We start from the raw sequence: 25,701 nt of genomic DNA, 5'->3' as shown, positions 1-25,701 counted from the left end.
GATCTTCCCTATCTTAGTGCATTTAATATTCTCATTTTTTCTATGAAAGTTTGATGGAAAGACTATGTGGGGATCACTGTTTTATTAACTTGTTAGGAGACAAATTTGCTGAACCAGTGCAGCATATTGATTTCAGTGTCTGCTGTATGGAAAAGCAGCATTAGTAATGGATGACTTCTAGACATTTCCATATGGAAACTGACTCATTCTTTAGACATTTTGTGATCTTGATTTATCTGTTTAGGCTGGCATTAAGGAGTTAGTGATTAAAATTTCAAAGATTCTTTCTTGTTTATTACTGAGAAGGTTTTCCTGCTTTCCAAATTATTTCTTCCTATTATTCTCACCCTTAGCAAATGCTTTGTAAAGAATTACAGAAGCAATTTCAGTTTCTCTTGGAAACAGTATTCTGTACAGTAGATTTCAGGTTTGCAGAACATTTTTTATCAGTTATCAAATGTTATTTAGCAGATCAAGCATGCAACCATTTCTGGAGTGGGGGAGCTTAATATAGTTCTTAAAATCCATAATGTAAAACAGATGGCTTGATCTAATTATCTTAGTTACAAACATGCAGAGGTAAATATCATACCTAGGATACTAAATGATGATGAGAAAGGTAGCTGTCAAATTCAGTTGCTCTCCTCAGGTACACCAGTCCAAAAAAATATCTATCTTGCAAATTTATCCTGCTGCTTAATTTAGGAGTGCAGTGATGTTTTTATTTCCATTATTCATTTTGGTGTTGCATCGTTCAAGTATTGGATTTAGAAAAAGATCTCAGAGAGTATGCAGCCATCTGTGGCCTTTCACCTTACAAACTGAGTGATCCAGGAAGCAAGGGCTGAAATCATAGCAATGAAATTCAGGAAATAATCTTCATGTATCTGCACTCTTGTAATATTTTTTGACAAATAAAAGAATTTGCAAATTTATTTTTCAGACTCTTAGGAGTCACAAGATGATTTCTACTAAGAAATCTTAATCATCTAGGCAAAGAGCTTTTGTCTTAGCACCATTAAGATTACACAGATTACAGAAAAGGGTTTCTAGGATGCATTCTGTACAGAAAAGCTTTACTGCACAAGGTGATGAAGAATCTGTACCACAGCTAGTTGACATTTTATCCTTTTTCAAAAATATGACTAATCACTCCAGAAGCAGAAATAAATGTGTCACTTCCAAGTCAGCAAACTTTCCTTCTGACATAAATTTAGATCAATATTTAATATTTATATGTATATTTCAGCAAAGGAGGCTGGAAAGTAGCATACTTGTATGTTCTTCTGGTAAACAGTGTCCTACTTTGCAGATGTGGACAGAACTGTTTACAAGTATGGAAAGTGGGTCTGTAATATAAAACATAGTTTGAAAGAGTCTTACTGTGGGATGAATTGAAGCAGAATCTTTTGCATAAACTCTCAGATTTATTAAGGCAGTAACAATTATCCATCAGGTGATCTCAGAGTATTTCATAAAGGCAGGACAGCATTTTTTCTATTCCAAAAAACTGAAACAGGAAATTCAGGTATTGATTTTAAGAGCATCAAGAATTTAATTTCCTTAGAAGCCCCAGAATCATACACTAAAGTTCTGCCTGGCTGAGGAGACACTTGTCTTTACAGCACTGGAAGCCCTTTCAGAATTAAAGCAGAGCTCTATATACGTTGCTCAAAGTCAAAAGAAGTTGCCCAAGGACTTCCAGCTCCTCAGTGGCAGAGTTGGCCGTGCCATTCCTGCCCCTTGGTTCTTTCCCCTTGAACAGTATTTCAACAATGCCTGAAATGGGAAAGTGTTGTTGTTTTTCCTATATCAAGCTTAAAATAACAGGTAAGGAGAACTGAATATGAAGAAGTGTCTCAGCAGTGGAAGGCTGACAAGGTGCATTGTATGCAAGTGAGCCAGAACTTTATGACATGTTCAGAACTTGGAGACTGAATTACAGTTTTAGTAATCATCAGCTCCTCTTCTTCTCTGTCACTTTTTTGTTTAATATATAGCATGGAAGAGACTTATGGTACAAGTTTTATAAGCCTGCAATAAAAATACAACAACTGTTGTATTAAATTATTTAAGTTGTAAACCACTGTAAAAAGCAGAAAAAGTTATATCGACATGGAGCCAGGAAAAATTATTATGATGGAGTATAAGATATATTGTGCTGATTACTACAGAATTTTTTCCCAGTTTAGCATATTGTAAATCTTTGGTTGGCCTTAAGAATGAAAGTGTGAGTAGATTTTTCTCAAGACTTGTGGCAAGTGGTTCAAGAAAAATGAAGGTAAAATCAGATCTATAATTTAAAAACAAATCAGTGAAAATGTGACAGCAAACAAAAAATATCTAAAAGGTTAAAGGAGAGAATAGTGGCAAAGCAAAGGATCAATGAATTTAAAACTTCCACATTTCCCCTGAGAGAAAGCTGGAATTCTGAATGTAAAAAATAAGCAATTTTTATATTTTAAGCAAGTAGATTATTATTTAGTTATTTTGTGCTATGCTTACTAAAAAGAGACGTGCCAATAATTTTGAATCTGGGAATACTGATGGTAGCATTTGAAGGTGCTAGATGTACCTAAATTTGTTGCTACTATTACAAATGGAAATATTTGCAGGAGGATACAAATATATTTATCATGAAGTTCTGACTATATGTGTTAGATTCCAATTAGTTTTCCTTTCTCCTGCCTCTTTGCTCTTGGTAAGTAAAAAACTAAACAGATGAGATTATTATTAATGGCATTAGGTTACTACTAATAATAATCCTATAAAATAAAATAAAATATTTATCATCATCTTTTAGCATCTTCATGTTCCACGTTTTTTTCTTTCCAGATATTTTAGAGCTTTAATGACCCTGAATGTCCTTGTGGCAGGCTGTAGATGAGTTTTCTTGGCCCTGCAAAGTTATTTGGAAAAAATTCAGCTGGGCTGAGCATATTTATTGCCTTCCTTTCTACCAATAAGTGCTTTCTGCAGTAGAGAAAAAGAGATGGTAGCCTGATTCTGAAGAATCTTCTTAGCAGTGCTGTAATTGGAAACCTACCTTGGCAGAGAAGCCTTATTTTTCTTAAAAAAGGCTCATTCAGCTAATATAGTACAGAAAATAGTGGTAAGGCCACTCCAGTGATGGTGTCCCAGGAGAAAAGGAGAAGGTCTCTGTGAACAGATGTTGATGGATCTCTGTAGTCTGTCCCTCTCACTACTGCGTTCTGCAGTGCAGTGGGTATGAATATTCCCTGACAAGTTAAAGCCCATGGCATAAAGTATCAGTGTTGACCAAAGCAAGGGCTGTGTGGGCATCTTTGCTTTACTTTAAAGCTGACATCTCTTCTTGAACAATTTATTTCCCTCCAGCAGTACTTCAACATTGTTAAAACCAGATCTCATACCACAGATCACATCTTTAGAACAGAAGGAGGCAGAAGGATAAATCAAAAGCGTGTTTTGCGGTGCCTGATAGGTTGGCTTTCTGTTTGTGGGAAAGATAAAGGTCACCCTTCCATCACTCACACTTCATGTTTCTTAAAAGTGGTTAAAGCATCACATCCATTTTACTTCTGAGCATTTTGAGTTTCATTAATCCAGTATCTCTTTGAGCTAACATAATTTTTTGGTGGAGATGTAGCTTAAGGCTCCTGAGGTAGAAATTCCTGCTTGAAAGAGCCAGTGTTCAAGCATCATTGGTGCTGCTGACTGACTGGGCACCTCTGGGTGCTGGGGCCTGTCCCACCTGGGGGAACCTGAACCCCCTCAGCAAGATGCCAGATCCAGGCAACTTTTCCCATCCCTGTTGGTCTGTGCTGTGTACTGTACCTGTCACCCCTGTGGCTCTAAGTCACAAAATGTACAGGAGTTGTGGGAGACCAGCTTGTCCAAAAGACCTTCCTCAGAGGTTTTTTTAAATACCAGGTGTTTAGGCCCACGTATTTTGGCAATGAAATACTCTTTTTTTTAAAATGCATTTGTGTAATAATTCAAATGCAGCCTTTTGTGATACACTGTGGTATAAAATATATAGTAATGCTTATTAAGCAATCACAAGACAGTCAGATGTATAGCTCCTTGACAGACTATTTTGGCATAAAGCCCACAGATAGCTTTTCAAATAACCTGTAAGCCACCCCAGCTGTTGGTGGTGGAAAGCTTAGAGGCCTCCATGCAGTGGCCAGCATAGTAGGTCAGACACATCCCACGGGGCTCTCCTGGGACTCTCATTTGAACTTCCAGAGATCCAAAAGCAGTTCCAGCAAAAGGATAATTTTGTTCTTAGCCACTGTTGTTCATAATTGTGCTCACTGTGGTGCGCTCTCTGAAGGAAGAAGAGGTGGATGGTGGGTCAGAGTTGGGGTCAGTTTTTGGCTTTGACACAAATTACCTTTGCAAATTGTATAACTTTGGCAAAGCTGTGACCCATGGAAACTATGACTTAGTTTCCTACGTGTCCTGTGCTCCTTTTTCAGCTCTCTGATTTTTTTGTGTTGATGGTAAACTCTTTGTGGTAGACCTTGTCTGTTATTTAGTGTTTATTCAGTTCCTGATAAATGGCACGTAAGTCTTCCTGAAGGCTTTCATAAATTATGCTGTTAATAACTTCAAGTTAGAGCAAAAATGACTTGCAGCTCACATCGCTATGTGGCCAAGTTTCAGGCCCTTTTTCTTTCATTTTGCTGTCTGTTGACACAGTTGAATGACTCTCCCAGTCTCCCATTCCCAAATCTGTAACAAACTATGAGCTCATGTTACGCAGGAAGCACTAGGAGTGAGATTTATTTGTCATCTTTGGAGGCCATGAAGAGGAACAAAAGACTTTCATCTCTCTCCTTTTCTTCCTTGACTGTGGGGAATAAGCGTGTACTGAAATCTTGGGTGTCTGCCATCCAGGATAAAAATCCAATTAATGTAAATCTGCCAGATCAAGGGGAGGCAGTTGTGTGGCTATCAAGAGCCCACAGACTGCTGGGTGGATGGATCAGCAGCAACCTCCAGCAGCATGATTTCCCCATTAAAACTGAAACTGGGTTTTATTCCACCTCTAAATACTGGCCTGTCCTTCTTTTTTTTTTAGCCTGCTCCAGCTAATTTTGCAGAAGTTGTCAGATGCAGTCGTAATGAAATTTTAGACATTTGTAGACTCACTCTAGGATTAAATCAGTGACCTCCCTCAGGATGTAAGGCAGTGAATGCCACAGCCACTCTTTGTTACCTCTTCCAGGCAGCTTTGATTAAAGTGTGCTATGAAGCTGGACCTGGATCAATATGAATGATCTTCATCGACCTAATAATGTATTTAACATGTTCAGTGCACTTTTATCTGGTTTTGTTACAATAAGTTGTTTACTTTAGTGCAGCAGATTGATTTAAAGTTTCAGAGCTATTTACAATGGTAAACATCCAGAAATAACCTGCACATGATACTGTATATAAATTTGTAGTTTACTGTGCAAGCTCCTCGGGCAGGTGTATGTAGCATAGCTATGATTTTCAGATTTCAAGAATGTGGCTTAGAAACTGAAAACAATTATTCCATTAATGTTATTTTAAATGTTCACAGCTTAACTTGACATAAACAAAGGACCATATGATCTCCATGCTCAGTCTAAGGGTGTTTATCACATCTTCAGTCTTTTAGAAACCTTTTCTATTATTTGTGGCCTAAATTCTCCCACCAGCAGATGTATGTAGTGTCTACTGGTTATATAAACATCTCTTCATGGTCAGGCCTTTTGGATGAAGTATGTCCAATCAGATATTTATTAAACCCATTGGTTTTAGAGACCGTTTAGCAGACTTGAATAAAGGAACAAACATGGAAGCTGTATCAAATACATCATTTGGGGATGTCAGAGCACTTAACAAACATTGTTACAACCGAGTCCATGTGTAACCACTGAAGGACATATTTGCCTCAGTATGTCTCATGACAGCTTCTTAAAAAATATACTCAAGTGAATTTAACACTTGTGAAAGGTGCCAGATTGACAGGCCCTGGAGATAAAAGTTCTTGAATTACCAGCAGGCACAGCCGAGCTTCCCACACACACTGCCCCACCAGTGTCCCCAACCCTACCTGGAAGGCACATCAACCAACTGTCCTACAGCCTGCAAATCTGTGCCATCTCCTGCTCCTGTACCATGGGCCAAGAGTCAGTAGCTGTAATGTGACCTAAAGGTGATAAAGCAAGTTTCATAATTACTGCACAGGTGCTGTTGCAGTTGATCATTTTCACACCAAGTTTTCATTTAATCTGGAAAAAAAAATATCAAGGAAGTGCACATTTATCTGATTTTGCATACAGCAACAAAATGTATGTGAGCTCTACTGAATCTTGTAGTTTTATCATTCTGCATAGGTGCAGATGCAGAGTATGATCAAAAAAGTGCTTGCACAGACTGTGAAGTACATTCTTAAGATGCCTCTTGAAAAATGGGTCCTTAGTGTTTCATATGTTTGTAATAATGTCTCCATAACTCATCCCTGCATGGTGTCATTACAGCCCATCCTCCCCAGAGATCCTGAACACAGCTGGTGTACAGGTTCAATAACCATCCACCCCTTAAAGAGATGGGGTCGTTACTGGGTTGAAAGATGGCACACAGGAAAAAGGGACTCGTGATCCTTGCACCCTGTCGTGGGTTTAGAGAAAGCAGGAGCTCTTCCCTGAGTCATTGCACTCGGAAAGTTCCATCCTCCATTCTCTTTGAAATTATATTTAGACACCACCATGAGTACTGGAAGGGCATTCTTAAGGGTTTCTTTATGTAGTGTGGCAGGTTAATGACATTTTAAACAAAAGTGCACATTTACAATCTTGTATAGGCCAATTCTCAGCCTGCATATAGGACATGGCTAAAACCAGAACAACACAAAACAACGAGTTCTCGTGCTTGGCTATTTTCTAAACTATACTGGCAGCTTGAAAGAATTATTATGGAAGCTAAATCTTAATTCGTTCTGCTGCAAGACCAGCCATAGCTAATGTGCAGAAAAGCTCAGCAATATTTGTTTATCTTTTGAGTCACATTTCTTTCTGCAACGTGCTATTGATGTGCATGATAACCTATCTAATATGAAGGGTACTGGGTGTACTTTGGAAGATAATTTCTGTATATCCAGAGTGAGTTAGGTGCTCTATAATTGTTTTAGGGATGCAATTTGGAATTGAAGTTGAAACCATTATAAATATCAGTATTGTCCTGGTTTGGGCCAGGAAAAAGGTGATTTTCTGTCTTGTACTTTTGCTTTTAGCTATGTCTCTTGTAAGTAGTTGCACTTGCTGAAATTAACAGCAAGTTTCTCAGACAGTGTGTGTTTCTAGGACTGATAACACTTGATGTTTATAGTTACTGCTAGAGACTGGTGTGCAGAGCCAAGGACACTGCTCAGCTCTGAGGAAAACATAAAGAGGTCCCACCTGCATCCCTCCTTTGGGGAGGAACAGACAAGATAGATGCCAGAATTGACCAAACAGAGTATTCCATCCCATATATGTCATCCTCAGTATAAATTTGAGGGATCATGAGGCCAAGCCAGATTTCCAGCTTCCGGCTGCCTGCCCTTCCTGCCTTTCCTGCTTCCTTTCCTTCACCTGGCATCCTGGAAGGATCCCGTCCATTCCTCTGCCTGTGGTCCTAATCCGTGCCAGCCCATATCTGTGTGTTCCTGCCTCCAGTTCCCAACTGCTGCCGACTCCAGGAGTCCAGCCTGGACTTTCCCAGAGCTGCCCTGCAGCCTCAGTGGTGACGTGAGAGCTATTGGGGGAAAGGGGGGAGGAATCTGGTATCCATTTTCCTGTATATTTGTATATATTTAGTAATTTTTTCCTATTTATCATTACTGTTTCATTAAAGTTGTGTAGTTTAGTTTCCAACCCATAAGTCTCTCTCCCTTATTCTCTCTCCTTTCTTATCAGGGAGGATTTATTGGCGCCCAACGTGGGGCGACCTCTTTATCCTCCTGGAGGGAGATTAATAGAGAGCGTCTGTTACTCGGTTTAACTGCTGGGCCAGTGTTAAACCGTGACAAGTATAAAATCTCATTTGATGATAATGATTGACTGATTTTCTTACCTCCTCAGCATTCATCATGCAGCTGTCACACTGTACACCTTTAGGAAGATTACAGACCAGCCTGCTAGATGAAGTTTAGGTTTTAAAGTCTGGAGGGAGGTTCAGGAGATAATGTATACATTCTGGGATGTTTAAACATGGTTGTACCCATGAACTCTGCTTAAATATCTCAGCCTCAGCTATCCTGGGCAGCCTGTCTACTGGAAAAAAAAAAAAGAGATGGACTATTTTAGGTCATCTTCTCCTTCACAGGTTTGTCCTCTTTAGTATGGGACCTGTACTGTTTAATATTTTTATCTACAATATAGACAGCAGGATCAAGTGCACCATCAGCAAGTTTGCAGGTGAGCCCAAACTGAGTGATGCTGTTGATAAGCCAGAGGGATGGGATGGGATGGGATGGCATGGCATGGCATGGCATGGCATGGCATGGCATGGCATCCAGAAGGACCTGGATTCAGAGTTGGGCCCAGGTGAACCTCATGAGGTTCAACAAGATCAAGTGCAGGGACCTGCACCTGGGTCAGCACAATCCACAGGCTGGGGGATGAGGTTTTAGGAAGCAGCCCTGCAGAAAAGCACTTGGGGGGGTGGGGTGGACAAAAAGCTGGGCATGAGGCAGCAGTGTGTGCTTGCAGCCCAGAAGGGCAATGATATCCCAGGCATCAAAAGGAGTGTGGCTGGCAGGTGGAGAGAGGTGATGCTGCCACTTTGCTCTGGTAAGACCTCACCTGCAGGTCCAGGTCTGGAGCCCTCAGTACAGGAAGGACATGGACCTGAGGGAGTGGGTCCAGAGGGGGGATATGAAAATGTTCAGCAGTGAGAAGAGAAGGCTTTGGGGAGACCTAATAGTGACCTTCCAGTATCTGAAGGGGCCTACAGGAAGACTGGAGATGGACTGTTGGCAAGGGCCTGGAGCGATAGCATGGGGGGTAATGGTTTTAAATTAGAGAAGACTAAATTTAGACTGCATGTTTGAAAAAAATTATTTACCATGAGAGTACTAGAAAAACGGACCAGGTTGCCCAGGGAAGTGGTTGAGGCCTCATCACTGGAGATATTCAAGGTGAGGCTTGACAGGGCTCTGAGCAACTGCTTACTGCAGGGCACTTGGACTACATGACCTCTAGAGGTCCCTTCCAATCCAAATTATTCTGTGATTCTATGTTTTCACCAGCCTCATTTCAAATATCCAATGTAGCTGAGTCAGGTTTTGGTGTGGGATGGTTTCTTTTGTCTGATAGTATGTTTATAGTACCCCTATGGCATTCTCATTTCATTCATTTTATTACTTAGTTACTAATTTTACCTATATCATGTTATATATTCCACTTCAATCTGCTACTTATTCCCTAAAAGTACTACTAAGACTTTTTTCATCAACCACCTTTTTAGATTTTTGAGCTAGTACCTGGCCTCCTGCTTGCAGAAAGGCAAAAAGCTTTTTTCTTGTTTGCTACTAAGAGGGGAGGAGGGGAATGCCAGAATCCTTCCTTTACAGCATGACAATATTCTACTCTCAGAAAAATGCAGAAGACAGGAAATAGGTGTTTATTTGTATTTCCTAAAGATGTACATTGTAATTTGGCATCACTGAAAACATTATTTAGAAGCAAAGGCTTCCTGAAGTTTACCTACCCCATTCTGAAGCTCCAAGGATTGTCTCAGTTCATTAGTCTGAAAAGTCTTTACAGAAGTGAAGGATTATTTTAAAATTTTGTTTAGGAACCCAAAAGTTAGAATTCTGTATTAGCGAGGGAAAGGAGAGAGTTTCTTTCATGACTGCATTAAACAGAAGCCTTCAGAAGAATAGAAGGGGGTTGGTTCATTCCCATCTTCATGTAACTTGAATTACAGGGTTTAGTAAGTGAAACAGATCATAAGCTAAACCCTGCAGAGTCCAGAAAGCTCTAATTAACGCCCACAGTGAGTAACTTTTCTGAAATTGGTCTTTAATCAAACTTTGCTCTGAAAATAAAACAAGGTATCGTGGCAGCTTGATAAAAGAGATGCATTGCCAAGGCTGACAGGCCCACAATCAAACCAGCACTAAAAATAACTGGTTTGTCTACTAATTTTCTTTCAGATGCTAAAAAATGCATTAGCTGCAGTCTGGAAAAACTTCTACAGTCGCTCAGCCGAGTGACTCAGCTCTAGAAAAGTGAGCTTCCTGTAAATGTTAATGCCCTCCCTGATAAGGACTGAGCCCTCTTTCTTTCCCACATCCTCCCTCACAAGCAGAATCAGGGTAAAGAGGCAACTTCTGGATTCTTTGAGAGGTGCTCAGTTGTCCCTCTCCTCTTGCTGCTTCTGGTGCCAGAGCACAAGCATCCTTCCTGACTAAAGGGTCTGGATATAGATAAGCCAGTCACTCATCTTTCTTGTGTCTCCCAGAAACAGTTAAGGTCTATGGGCTGCTCCCTCTTCCTCATTGATTCTGGAGCAGGAGTTCTCAGTAAGGCATGCAGGGAAACACAGCTCATTTTCCTCTTCCTCTGAATCATCATAAGAAGTATGGAAATGATCACTATCCTGATATTATAAATAAGTAGGCAAAGACAGGCTGTAACTCACTCAAACCCAGATGGACTTAGTTACCAGAATAAATACTCAGGAGAGGTAGGCTTATAAAGCAAGTTCCATTTCCATCCTCCAGACTTTAGTTACTGTTGAATTCCCACTTTTCTACATAGGAATGTTTCCCACTTGGAAGAAAAATCAAGACTGACTTCAAATTTTATAGTTTTGGAAGAGAAGTGTAAAAGCATTGAGTAATATATCTTTGGCCAGTTTTCCCTGGAACTGGTCTGCCCTTAGTATTTTTGAAGATCTACCTGGTAAGTTTTCAAAATGGAAACACAATTATTTACAAGATGCTGTCTGCATTTTTGTTGTGGGCAGAGCATTTTGAAAACCTGGTCCCATACCAGGGAAATGGTCAGTGGGAAATAATTGTTATCAAGAATAATAAAGAAAAACATAAGGTACCATATGAAAAGCTAAGTATTGGGCTATGTAAAATGTTCATTGTATTGTTATTTAAAATCTCCACAACTGCAACAAAAAAAATCAGTACAGAATCATATTCATGAGCTGCTTCTATATTCCAACAGTATGCTTTTGTTTACTGGGCTTATTTTGGACAGGAAGACATTAATGAAAATGAAGCAACCTAATTGTTCAGGTTATGTTTCAAAATCTTATATTTCAGCGTATCATTTTACATTACCTTAAGTGAAAGTGTGGGGGAAAAACTGATTTCTCTGGCACGTAAGGCTCATAAATAGTAGTAAAAGCAGATAATTTTTTTAAAAGCACATTTTCCTTCCTTACTATGGTTGTAAACCACAGCCAGTCAGCTGGATGTTTAAGAAAGGGGGGGGGATGGGGTCTCCAGTTTCACCTTTTCATTGCTCTGCCTGATCATTTAAGGCAGAGGCTTGTTCCAGACAGCTTTAATTAAACTATGCTCTGAAACTGTATATAGATCAATGGAAATGATCCATAACAAGAGGCTAATCATGTATTTAACAGTGTTCAGTCCAGTTCAATCACCTTCTGCCATTTCTGTGGCTTTACATTCATGTGGCAGAGTCTTGAATGTGTGTATGTATTTTTTAATCCATCTCATTAGTGACCATATGCTTTGGCTTCCAGGGAGACAAGAACTGTCTGCAATCTGCCAGGGATTTAGGGACATCAATAATTTGTGAATAGTCATGTTGGTACTGGTCGAAGGGTTAAGTGTTCTGCACACCAGGGGCATGTGTTTTGGGACTGGAACTCTTAGTCAACTGTTAGGAACCTGATCCCTTGTGAGGCATCTTTTCAAAGTACATGCTGCATGTCAGATCTCCACAGCTGAAGCAATGGAGCTTTATTAGCTCAGGGATTTAAGAACCTGCTCTAAGCAATGTAACAATATCTTTTGGTTAAAAAGTGAAGGAAAGATAGGAGATGTAATATGAAAGTGATTTTTTATATGTACTGAGCTAAACGTGATCTTCCTTTTTGATACCATTTTCCTTTTCAATATGAAGCTATCAGATTACTCCTCCCCTGCAAATATCCAGTGAAGCAAGAGTATGGCAGCAATAATGGGGACCTCATTTGGGAAACATAAGTGAACTCAGTGGCCTCACCTCATACTGCCTAAATCCTGCCAAAGCTAGTGACAGCACAGATGTAAAAATCTAATCACTTGGAATGGCTGTGCAGGGGCTCCCAGGACATTGGTTTATCTACTTAGTGGGAAAACCACCATTAAAAACAATAGCTTGTGGTGTTAGACTGTGCTATGTTTTACAGAAGGGCTGCTAAGTCATCAGGAGATATCATCAAGCTATTGATGATCACCAAGGATCTCAGTATTCTGTCCTTACAGAGGAAATAGATTGTAATGTCAGACTTTTTTTGTGAGAGAGGGAAAGAATTTACATTAATTTTGTTCATTTTAAGTTTTGGTCACATTCATATCCCTCAGCTTTACCCAGGTCAGGAGGAAAATGTGTAGCAATGCAGAAATAAACTGCATGGAACCTGTGCCCTGAACTTGTCCTGATCAGTTGGAAGTAGTGGGTATGCACCTTACAGGATCCTGTAAATTTCATGTTGTAATAATGATTGATGCAGACTGCCACAGGAAAAGAAAACATGCACCACTTCATTGCTGCTTGCTAGTCAGCTGGTTTTGTTTGTACTTTAATATTAAACATTCTGTATCAGGGCAGAATTAATAACCTTGGGACTGGTATCAGTCCTGTGTAGCTCCTGTTGAAGCTCCAGTAACCACACTCACTGTAACCCTCCATCTTCTACTTGTTTTTACTTTTAAATTAAATTTCTAGAGGTAGGGCACAACTGAACAAGCATTTCCATAAAATGATATAAAGGAAAGAAATTTTTGGTATCTTGAATGTATTTGAGCAGAGTTGAATACTCCAGAAAACAATCATAGTCTTGACTGAGGCTCTTATTTATCCAAAAGCATAGTTTGCAGGTGTGAAAAATATATGGATTGTGTCTTTAAATCCTCCAATACTAATTATATATTTTTAATGATATGAAATGAATACTGTATCTTATTTATAGCAGGCAAAATACATAGGTGACAATTTTTTGCATTGTGTCAGGTATGATTGCATACACTGATGCAGATATAATAATTTATATTGTTTTCTGCGGGAATTTAAAGTACAATTTTACTTTTTAGAAGACCCAGTCTCCTCTTTTTAGGGGAAAGATGCGTGAGCAGACTTTCTCCACAATTTCTAAATGGATGAAGATGCACATTTAAGGTCGAGTGGCTTTGTATCAAAGTATTTGATTTATAAGTATAATAAAACATTTAGAGGCATATGTCAGAGAATTTAATCCACATTCCAATTATAGATGTAGGCTTTGCTGCAGCATTTTACACGTGCAATAGAGAAGTTTATGGTCTTTGGGAAAGGTGGCTCTTTCTGGCTGGCAACCAAGTCCACTAGGCCATGTTCAAATGTGAATATTGATGGATAATTTGGCAACCTCAGAAAAAAACCAAAAGAATGGAGCTGTATTTCCAGGTAATCTCACTTACAAATTCTCCCTTTGAAAGTAATACCTCTGGTGTTTTGGTTGGTTGGTTTTAAGGGGGGGAGGGGAGCTGTTGGGGTTTTTTTGGTTGGTTGGTTTTTTGTTTGTTTTTTTATGATGTTTTTTAGCACCGTTTTGCAGCTTTTAAGCCTGTGAAAAAAAAGACTAAAATTGTATTTTAGGGATATATATGTATATATATATATAATATTATAATATACATATATTATATATTTAAAACCTTTATGTTTTGACATTTTTAATTGAGAAAAAAAGGGTAATTTTCATGGGGTGGAATTAGTGATTTTTGATGTGACTTGCCTTTATCCACTTCTATTTAATGCCTTCTGAGCCAGCATAGCTATAAAGTTTCCTGAAGTCAGAGTTTGGAATTAAAATGTTAGCTGATGCTTAACTACCAGGTCACTGCTGAATATTGGCAATACTGAGTCCCTTTTCACACCCAACATGAAGAAGCCCTTTGACCTCTGAGGTGACTGTTGATCTTTGGCCCAATTTTCACCTCTGATGTCAATGGTGTTGATAGAAAAGAAGTGAGCAGAAATTCAGAAGTGTCTTAGGTAGTGTCTTTGCAACCTTTTGTAGGTAGCATTGCCACTACTACATTAATTTGTGCTGCTGCTGCCAGGTAACAAGAGAGAAGAGTTTTGGCTTCAGTGAATATAATTGCAATATTCCCGGTTTCTCCTGGATGAGGTAGCACTTTGAACTGCCTGCTCACACTTTCACAGGCAGTGAAGCCAAAAAAACCCCACTCTGACAGTCTTCAAGTTCTGCCCTCTTTACACCCTCTCCAGCCAAGACTGGTTAGTGCTATAAAAAATTGTAATTATCACAGAAGCTCCAGACAGAAACGACTTACTGAAACCCAAACTTATGCAGGCCATACCTTACCATGAGGAAACTGTTTCTTGTAGGGCCATTTGGAGGTTTTTCAGGAGTCTCCTATAAAATTTCTGTGTGTATGGATTTCTAGGATGTCCACTGGGGCTGTAACACAACTAGAATGTCTTGATGCTACGTTTAAAAGTTTCATTCTTTAGTTTTCTTCTATACTCTCCTAAGTAGATCTTCTCCATTATTAATTCTGTGACTTTAAATTTACAAAGTTCTGCCATAAATGCCAGTCCCTTTAGAGTGCTTTATAGCCAGATTCTCTATTTTTAGCAGTTTGAATCTTTCTATAATTCTAGCTATGCAGTCAAATCTGTTCCCATCCCTGGACTTCCTCCATTATATCTTCAATGCAGCACACTTCCATTGATTTCAAATAGAAATCATGTTCATAATGTTTTAAAAAATGGTCCACTTTAACTTCTAGTGGATTGATGCACCACCGTAGGACCCAAGAGCAGAATTTCATTTACAGACAACTATGTGCTGATCATCCAAATATAGAAAATGATAAAGAACTGAATTTCAACTGGCCTTTAGTTATTTTTACTACCTGCACTTAGTTGCAGCTTCCTTATATCTGTAATCAACAGACCCCTCTCTCACTCAAGCTTGAGAAACATTCTTTTTACTGCTTTGCTGAATTATGGCCTTAGGCAACATGTAAAATTAATCTCAAATTAGTCAACAAGGAGGTGGGAGATGATGATTCTCTATTCTATATAAAGGGTAAACATAGAGCTTCATTTCACTTCCTTCTGTTAATTGCTACTCCACGATAATTTTCAAAAATGTATTTAGAAATATTTTTTAAGAGATAGAGCACAATAGGAAATGACAGATGGCAGAGAGGGTTCATTAATGGTTTCTTTTTTTTTTTTTAATTTTAGGACTGCAACAATACCTTGAAAAATATTTGGGTAAGAAGACCCCAGCTCTCATTTTAGTCCCTGTGGTGGATTTACCTGGCAAAGAAATGATTCATATAACATGCTGGGTAAGCTAGCAGTTTAGAAGAGATGAGTTGGTATCAAAACATGCATTTGGTCCAGGAGAGAACAAAGAAAGGAATTGATTCTAACTGTGTTGGATGCTTTCATTAAGCAATATTGTTTCATTTAAGCAAAGTCACATTTAGCTTGTTAATGATTCCTGATTTGTGACAGACTCAGCTTTGTATGATCAATAAAGGTTTCTTTTCAAAATATTGTGCTTTTTTTCTCACTTATTTTTAGTTATGTTCTGCTAATAGCAGGTGGCTCTTGGGAGATGTCAGTTGCTCTGATCACATTAGGTCTCTCATTTGATATATTTAGGCCTGGTTACAATAAACTGATTATAACTTTATATCTTCTGATGGAGGTGAAACCAGAACATTAGCCTCCATACTGTTTAAAAGACTTGATTCCTTTCTATTCTATGTTGGATTTACTGACTTCAGGCCAACTCATGAAGATCTTATTTGTGGCCAGATTTTAACCCTTTTACTTGCATCAGAGAAAAATTATTTAGAAGGGTAGTCAAGGATGCATGTTTTACCAAAGCAAACGTTAGAGATGATGGCCAAACTGGATTATTTTCCATCCTGCTTTCTGAGGGAATAGTGGGTAGCCTCATGCTTTACATCTGGTAGACAGCTCTTATTAAACACCTACCAATATTCCCCAAGGCTTCAGTCTTCTCCAGAAAATCAAGAAGTGTTTTACCACTGCTTTTTAAAACAGACTCAGACACATAGGTGAAGCTCCTATCAGTTTAATCAAAATTGATATTTTACTCATAGCATGGTGTAAGATTAGAATAAGCCTGACTATTTGGACTTCACTTGAGGCAGTAAGGTATTGTAGAGGAATTTTAGTTTCAGGTAGAGGTTATAAAAGTAATCCTTCAAAAAGGAGTATCAGAGCTTCAGTTCCAGTGTGTGAGTACTGGAGCTGTATGACCAGCATCCCAGTTGTCTGTCTCTTACACCAGCATCTCTCTGGGATACCTCCAAAAAAGTCAACTGTCTGTCAGTAAATTCATACTGGGTTGACAGACAGGTGGACTCAGCACTCCTGCTTGATTTCCTTACCTGCTACCAGATGTGAACTTGGCAGCAACTGGTAAATATACAGTGACTAAAGATAGGAGGCTCTTCCTCTGTTAGATACTTTGCATGCCCAGCATACTCTGCCAATGATTACTTGAAAACAGAGATTGTTAAATGTTATTGTTCCTTACTGTTGTATCAGATGATACAGCAGAATGTCCATCCTCTTTAGTAAGAATTGTTTTGTTCAAATATTTTAGAAGGGGAAGGCAAAGAGCTTTTTTTCTCCCAGTGTATAAATGCATGGATGTATAGAATTAAATTCCTTAAGAAAAAAAGGAAGACTCTTTTAACAATACATTAGCTCATTAGCATTCAGTATCATTTTTTAGGCTTGACTTAAACATATTTGATCCTTGTTCTTTCTCACAGTCAGAAAAGAATTTCTCAATACCTGGCTCTGCCTGTTTTGTTTGAATTCTACACTTTCAGAAGGCTAAATCATCTTCCTGCTTCTCCCTGGAAATACCAGCAATTTCTTTCTCTCTGTGTGGAGTGCCCACAGATCATAGACATAAGCCAAACTGAAGTAGGAGAAAGGGAGATGGTACTTGCAGAGAGATGAGGATGAAGCTTAATTTTTTATAGATAGCTATTTTTTATAGATACCTATTGAAGCCAAATAGATGGCATACATTTGACTGTGTTTCCAGTAGCAATCATTTTTTTATACAGTGACTTTAAAAAAGATAACTAAGCATTATGATCTTGGCTTTTGTACTTCACTGTGTATTTTGAGATGGCAAGATATTTGCTCCTAAAGAAACAAGATTTTCCTATAAGTTTTCCTGCCGGATTTGTTTCTCAAACTATCCTCCTTTTCCCCTGTAGTTGTGCATTGAAAAATGGTAGGAGAATGCATTGGTCAAAAAAACAGTGCAGTTTTTTGTTTGTTCATTTCCTCAACAGAAAGAAAAAAATTCTTCTTTTTTGAGACAACTAGAACTTCAAGGCATTACCTTTGCAAATAGCTGAAAAAAAAATAGCTGCCTGACTTTTTCTCCTTGAGAGGCTTCATACAGAGCTTCCAAGTGGAGTAACTAAAACCATAAGCTGGGTTTGCAGTGTTTGAAGTATAAACAAGGCAATTTGTTCAACATTGATATGCATGGTAGGTGTGTAGAGTGCTGCTCCATATAGAGACCTAGGACTTTTATCATAGAAAGAAATAACACCATTTTATCTGCCTTCTGCTGCCATATTTGCACCCCAGTTACTGGTTCCTACTGTGAGTAAGTTGTTTCACAGAGCTCTTTTTCACTGGATGTGTAACAAGTTGTAGCTGAAGACTGGAGGTGGAGGGATGGTTGCAGACACAGACACTGGTTTGTATTGGACTGAACAGAGAGAAAGACATCTAATAATCAGAATTTTTAGATGCAGGGTTTTGTTGGGCATTTTATTTTTTTTTTTCACAACTAGCTTCACTGAGAGCTTACCCCAGCAGGTTTTAATCTTGAGACTGTAAATTCACATTCTGTGCTAAGATGCTGGTTTTGAGGACTTGATATATATACACAAATTCTTCTGTTTCTCTGATTTTTACTAAGCCTGCAGAAAAATGTTTCATATGCATAATATGACACAAAAAGTTGGCTGATCTAGGTTCCAACACTCAGAACACAGAAGGGCTATGTAATAGGTGAGAAAATGTCTTCAAACATGTAACCCAAGGTTTTAATTTTTCCTTTCTCTGCTGTAACAAGTATTAGAATATGGCTTACACAGCTTTTCTACTCTTTCTTTTTTTTTTTCCCAGAAGAAATTTATGTCTTACTATATTTTTCTGTGTCACTGAAGTTTTATCTCCTGCCTCCTTTAAAAATCTCTGTATATCATTTTCTTTAATTGCTTGAAAGCATGTTAAAGTGAACTGACCAAGTGGGACTGCAGGACCAAAACTGATTTAATAACTTTGTGTTTTACTCATTTCAAAACCCAGTGATGGCTACAGTACCAGTGAGCCTTTACAATGCACATGGCTAAGCTACTAAGCTGCTATAAAGGCACCAGAGCTGGTCTTCCAAAATAGATTTTTAAATGACTTTGAGATATTTTAAGCGGAGATTATTTAATTCTTTTTTGCCTGTGAGTTTTATAGTCAGGTGATTCAGGAGCTGATTTGTTATCCCAGATAGCACTGGTGCATCTTCTCTCTTAGCCTTCCCAATTCTGACAGGCACTGGAAGAAGAATGTCTCCTGAGTATTAGAGAGGTGATCTGAAGCAGCTCTTCTCCTTCAAGGACATCCTGTTCCATCCATTATCTCCTGCCTATGTGCAGTAGTCGAGTCTATCACAAGACAGTGATTGAATAAAACTTTTATTTCAGATAAATGAAAGCATTGATTAAATAAATGGTTTGTACTGCATGATATAATAGCTCTCCAAATGAACACTGAAATCCTAACATATAGAAACTTTTCATGTGTCCAAGTTAAATCTTTGTTACTTCTTTCAGGATGGGTTTGCTGAAGCAAACCTAGTTTATTCTCTGTGTTGAAGTAAAACTGTCCTGAGCTGTCTGAGTACTAACTGGCACTTATTATTTAAGTAACCTGCTTATACTATTATACATGTCTGGCATTGAGAATACATATTAAGAATACTTGACAATTTACTAATTTATGATCTCTTTAGTCATATTTTAATATTTTTGGCAAGCTAGCCTGTGTTGATGTATTAGCCAAACGTTCAAAATACAGACTTGAGATCTTGAAAGCTTCTTTTTTTCAACTTTCATCTGAACACTGAATATTTTTGACATATTTAAAATTTTAATTTTAAAAAACAGACTGGGTACCTGTGAACTGAACCCGTATGTTACAGGCAAGTGCCCTTTTACTGATGACTCACTGCTCACAATTTCTTGGCTTTGGCTTTTGTTGGATTAATTCGTGGATAGGTTTTGCCTGTGATTTCCTGCTTTTCTCGTTTTTTAGAGCACTGTCTGCTTTTTCCCTATATTCCCAAATAGTCAAATTGTTCTGAGGTTCTTCTCACAGGATATGTCACTGGCAGCAGTCTCCTTGTCATTGCCTTGACTCTCCATTTCATTTGCAATGTTTGAAAACCATTTCTTGGGTACGTCTGCTCATCCTCCATTTCCTGTTACATTCCTATCTTGCAGTTGTGTCACTGAATCCTAAATAATTTTGAAATACTGTTTTCATAATTTAACCCAGTTCACAAGACTTACTGTCCACAGTAAAAACAGGATGTGCTCAGACTAGGTCATATTTCACGTTTGTTTTTCCCAGCTTTCAGAAATTCTTGCTCTTCTCTAAATTATGCAGATCTCCAGAAGAAAATAATGTTTCAGAACAAAAAGATAAGCTGAACTAAACACCCTGAACTAATTGACAGCTGCTCCAATCTAGTAACATGTTAAGGGACTGCAGAGTCAGGACACATAGTTTAGGATCCTGACAGCCCTTTCCTGAGTAAATCTAAGCATATCCATTAGTTTTCTTGTGCCTCTACTTCCATATTTCTATCGTTGAAATAATGTTTTCTCACCCTTGTAAAGGTGTTGGCAAAGAGATGCTATGTTGTAGTCATACAACCTGCAATAACAAAAAGTTTAGACTGAGCGAGCAGCACACAAGAGTGTGAAAATAATGTTGTGGTGGGAACCAGAATGAATGTGATCACAGATACCAATTTGCATGAGCACAATCTGGAGAGCTTTTCTCCCAGCACACTGCCTGCAGCAGTCTCAGATCACAGGAGGTGTCTATAATACATCTCGTAGCATTAATGATACATTTTGCAGCACAATTCATCCCTGACTATCCCAAAGTGCTTTACTCTTTACCCATTGCCTAAAATTTCCTTGGGCTGTGGCCCAGGCAGGCACAAACACCCTGGCAGCTTCCTCAGCATGGGGTGAAATTCAGCAGCTCTCTGTGGTTATGGTGCTGGGAGAAGAGCTGCTCCACTCCCTGCTGTCCCTCAGGTAGGGTTATTTGCTTTGGTAGCAGCACGGTCACCACAGAGAGTCCTCAGCCTCAAAGCCACATCACCAGGCAGCTGGCACTACTGCTTTGTTACCCAGAAGACTTCTTCCACTTCAGATTTCACCATGATAGAAGGGAAAAATCCCTCTTCCACTCTCCGTCAGGCAGCAGTCTATGTTTTGAATAACCACACCATCCTTGGGACACTGGTGACAGTTCTCAGCACTGATGGCATCTTTAATGGGTAGATCCTATTGCCACCACACCCCCACTTCCCAGGAAAGACATTGTTTCCCTGAGACACAAGTCACAGGGTTGCATTAGGGCTGCCAGCTCATGCAAGCATCACTTCACCTTCTCCCATTACCCTCGTTTTGTTCATAGCTGCCTTAACAGTAGTTTTATTTTTTTGCTTATAGAAGAACAGGGGTCCAGAAGGAAGGAATACATTTCTCAGATGTAAGAGTTATCTCATTGCAACAAAGTTCAGTCCTACTCCCACACAGACCCAACTGTTCCGCAGCAAGACCCAGATACATGCAAATGCAGAGCCTTTTGTAACTGAACCAAATTTGCACAGCTCTGGAGCTGGATCTGTTAAGGTTCAAAGCAGGAGGTGTTAAATGATATGAAGTAATAGAAAGGAAAGGCAGACAAGAAGTCAGTGTGAAAGGAATGGAATTATTAGGAAGCAGTGGGGAAGCCAAGCTTAGAAGGCAAACAACAGGTCTAAGGACCTAAGGGGGTTATTCTTTATTTATAGGATGTCTTTGAAGGAATGGGCCCTGGACTGCCTTCTCACTATTACTAGTTGTAACTATGAAAGATTAATGTATGAAGAACAAAGAGGAATAAAACAGGTTTTTCAGGAAAGAGTTCTAGAAGTGCACTTTAAAACATACCATCCTTTCAACAAGGTATAAAATAGTAAATGCTTAAACTACTCTAACAGTGTTCCTTTGTCTTGCTTCTAGAGCCCCCAGCACAAGAAGGACATGGAGCTCTTAGAGTGAGTTTGAATGAGGAAAGCCACAAAAATTATTAGAGCTGGAGCACCTCTCCTATGAAGACAGGCTGAGAGAGTTGGGGTTGTTCAGCCTGGAGAAGAGAAAGCTCCAAGGAAAACTTTCAGCAGCCTTCCTGAAAGGGCTACAGGAAAGCTGAAGATGGACTTTTTATAAGGACATGTAGTGATAGGACAAGGGGGAATGGAAGAGATTAGATCTAGGTTAGACATCAGGAAGAAATTCTTTACGGTGAGGGTTGTGAGACTGGAACAGGTTGCCCAGGGAGGTTGTGATAGGACAAGAGGGCATGGCCTGAAGCTGCACCAGGGAAGGTTTAGGTTGGATATCAGGAAGCTCTTCCTCACAGAGAGAGTGATCAGGCATTGGAATGGACTGCCCAGGGAAGGGGGGGAGTCACCATCCCTGGAGGTGCTTAAGGAAAGGCTGATGTGTAGTGCCATGGTCTACCTGGTGTGGTGGTGTTAGGTCATAGGCTGGAGTTTATCTCAAGAGTTCCTTTCCATCCCCAATGATTCTGTTGTGGATGCCCTCACCCTGGAAGTGTTCAGGGCCAGGTTTGATGGGGCTTTGAGCAACCTGGTCTAGTGTGAGGTGCCCCTCCCCATGCAGGGGGACTAGAACCAGATGATTTTAAAGTCCTTTCCAACAAACCATTCTGTGATTCTATGATTCTGAAGGTAAGGATGCCTGAAATGAGGCAGGAGAGCCACCAGCTGTGTGCCACCCTGCTGCCAGGGGACATTTGTCGTGGGCACTGCCACAAGGAATGTGTTTAATGTGTTTTTACTGGAGAGGTATAGCCCACGAGTGTGCTTCTCACTTCTACTCCTCCTTCATCAAGGCATGAGAGTGTACCAAGATGTTGATTCAGGACTAGCCTTTCTTTGTTATGCATCTTGTTTAGAACTATTTAAACACTAAAGTCAGAATACCTCATCTTGCTGCTCAGATTAGGCAAGGCAAATGAGATTCTCTTTATTCTGCAGTCCCTAGTGCAGACAAAAAGCTTTATCAGGTTGGGATCCTGCCACTCACATAATTATTTAGAGAAAGACAGCTCCACTCCTTCAGCTCCGATACTTCACAAGAGGAATGGAAACATTAGGAAAAGTTTTTTTCTTTGATGTAGAATATGCTGCCACTTTTTTGTTATTAAAATAGGAGCTAACTTTAAATAAATAAAATTTTGCCTGGAGGCTTCTGAAAACTAATGTTGTGTTTTGACAGTGTCATTTTTCTGATTCCTGAAAGCATTATGTGAGTTACCTCAGGTCTTCATCATGATTTTTCTTCTATGCTAGACACAGTGAATTATTTTTTCAGCTCTGGATTTTATTTGATTTCTCTCACACACACACACTATGCAACTTTGTCATTTGACAGGCACTCCCCAAAGCTGTTTTTTCCCTGTTCTAAAGGACAGAACCCCCTTTAGAAGAAGTAAAAAAGAGGGTGTAGTAGAATGGAAGCAACTCCCACAGTTTTTTTAATTGGGAAAAAAAATGGATGAAAAGTAGTCATTTTTGGAAAAAGAAATAAACCAAGGAAGTGAAGAAAGGTCAAATAAAAACCCTGCAAGAGGACAGAGTTTTGTTTTAAAAAGAAACCACACTACCTTCAACGTGCAATTTTTATGTAATGCCTTTTTAATTGGGCTTGTAGGTTTTATATCCTCTGAATTCATGCTCTGCTATAAATTGATCTAAGGATGGTATAGATTTTAAGGAGAAAGTGTCTTCAAATAACAGCTGATTTGAGGCCCAAGTCTCGGATGATAATTTATGTCCTTTAAAAAAAAAAGTAAGAAATCGTTTAGGTGTATGCTCAACTAGAAAAATCAAATAATGTGTGCTTAGTGAAAGAAAAAAGATTGCTAACGGCACAATGTGTCTCACAGCATAAAGTGCAACCCTAAAATTGCACATTGCTGAGCATTCTTCATGTGCTGTGAACAATTTCATACACTGTATTTCCAACACTGAGTGCACACTCTAATATGTACATATATCAGGGGTGGCCAGACTTTTTGATTTGTGTCACAAAGTGATTTCAATAGATAAAAAGAGCTGGCCAAAGGTCTGCAATTCCACTTGACAACAACAATCAAGGTTTCAAATTTAAATTTCTTTCATATTTGCATGAAAATAGAAGACTTTAAATGGAGAGGGGGTTGACCATCGTTGTATTTTTTGTTTCTCCAAAAAGGAATTGGGTCAAAGTATTTATTTTCCTATTAAAAAGGTCAGATTTTCTATTCAGATTCTTTTTTTTCTGAAATTACAAGAAAGCGTTGGACCATGGAAACCTTTCTGTTGGAGAACTTGTTGCAATTTACATCTCTTAAAATGTTTGGCTAGAATGCCAAATTCTATTTAAAAGGTTGTTTTTTTCCTGTGATCTTTTGAGACACTTCAAGTAAAAAAAAAAAAATAAAAAGAACCCTCTCTATCTGGTGTAAGTAGAGATGTGAATACAGTCCTCAGAGACAAGAACTCTTAAATTCTGATGCTGGCCTTGAACTTTGCAGTGGTTGTAAGTTATGTATTTATGACCTCTTCCCTGCTGTAAAGCAAGGACAGCAGTAATGGGTTAGATGAGATTGTTGTGAACGTTCCCATGTAAGCAGTGAGGTATCCTGTAAGTGATACAGTTGTCAGAAAGCAGAACACACCCCATGATCTATGGGTCCTTAGCTGACCAGGCAGACAATTTTGAGCATTGCGCCAGCTGTTAATTACAGAGATATTTGAAAATTCAACACTGGGAGAGCTTTCTGCTTGCTTTCTGGTATACCCAGCAGACTTTAGGATGGTACAAGGATGCTTTTGCAGGTAGAGATTGGTCCAGCAGCCTGGGGCATAGCCCGGGCTCATGTCTCTTGCAGAGCTAAGGGGTAACTTGGCAGACTGGATTCATGTGGGTCTGTACTAAACAGATGGAGTTTGACTTTTGGGACTACTCTTAACATTTTCATGGTTTTCTCAGTATTTTCAGCAGTAGAAAGCTGGTTTTAATACTACTGAGATTTATAAAAAAAATAAAAAAAAAATTTCTCTACCTAAGTTGAGAAAATTTTATTTTCTCTTCTGTCATCAGACATTACATATCTTTGGTTGTTGGGTGACCCTTCCATTGTTACCACCATGTTTTCACTCTCTCTATTTCCTCTCTTGGTGTTCCTATTCCTTTTGCAGTCACATCTCAGAACCTTAAAAATCTAAGTTAGGATGAGGACCACAAGCATAAGTGAGCCAGCACACAAGAAAAGATGAGGATTGCAGTTGGCAGCCTTGGCATCAGGTATATCTGGATATTTGTGTACTATAAACACCTGGTAGGTTTATAGATCCAAGGTACAGTGAGAAAACCTTCCATGCTTTTACTTGGGTTCTACCTGCAGCTCAACAATAAGACTCAGTACAGAAATGCCATCTGTTGCCTTTACCAAGCCCAAGCATGGCACAAACATTTTTCAAAAGCACCTAAGTGACTGGGAACATAATTCTCATTTTGACTTTAAGTAGAATTTATGTTCCCAAGTCATGTAAACTCCTTTGACAAAATGTTTCTTGGGAAGGTAATGTTTTATGATCTGGTAGTCTGAACCAAGAATTCCAAAGTTTACCAGACCTCATAAATAAATCTACTTGAAAAGGTGGTAGAAAACCCCTCATTATTCCTTGTCTCTATAGTCATGAGATGTACAGCTTTAAAGGAGCTGCACAGAGAGTGCCACCCAGCACAGGCTGAATGTTGTAGAGCAAAACCTGTCAAAAATATCCAAGACTTTGCATAGTTGCCCAAAGAGGAGCTGATTTCTTTGACAGTCAAACACTGGAACAGGGTTCCTAGAGAGGTGATGGGTGCCCCAAGCCTGTCTGTCAGGCATTTGAACAATGTCCTTCACAAACCTTAAATTTTGGTCAGCCCTGAAGTGGTCTGGAATCCAGAGTAGATGGCACTGGAGGCCCTTTTCAACTAAAAGTATTCTATTCTAATTATATTCTTATTATATTCTAATTATATTCTTTTCTTCTGAATATCTGCTCCATTTCCCAGGTACC

The 25,701-nt window shown here is 39.1% G+C and overlaps 1 protein-coding gene across 3 annotated transcripts in view; it reads left to right on the top strand.

Annotated features, from left to right (window-relative positions):
* Positions 1–15,764, top strand: part of DPH6 (diphthamine biosynthesis 6) — a 182,331-nt gene extending 166,567 nt beyond the window's left edge. For all 3 annotated transcript variants that reach the window (XM_071744305.1, XM_071744306.1, XM_071744304.1), the window contains one exon: positions 15,450–15,764. In XM_071744305.1, coding sequence (XP_071600406.1) covers positions 15,450–15,565 — 116 coding nt within the window. In that variant the 3' untranslated portion in view covers positions 15,566–15,764. The remainder of the gene's footprint in view (positions 1–15,449) is intronic.
* The last annotated feature ends 9,937 nt before the right edge of the window (positions 15,765–25,701 follow it).

Source organism: Heliangelus exortis, chromosome 5 (genome assembly GCF_036169615.1).
Source record: "Heliangelus exortis chromosome 5, bHelExo1.hap1, whole genome shotgun sequence".
Classification (NCBI taxonomy): domain Eukaryota; kingdom Metazoa; phylum Chordata; class Aves; order Apodiformes; family Trochilidae; genus Heliangelus; species Heliangelus exortis.
The sequence above is the reverse complement of the archived record's forward strand: the minus strand, read 5'-3'. Positions and strand labels throughout refer to the sequence as shown.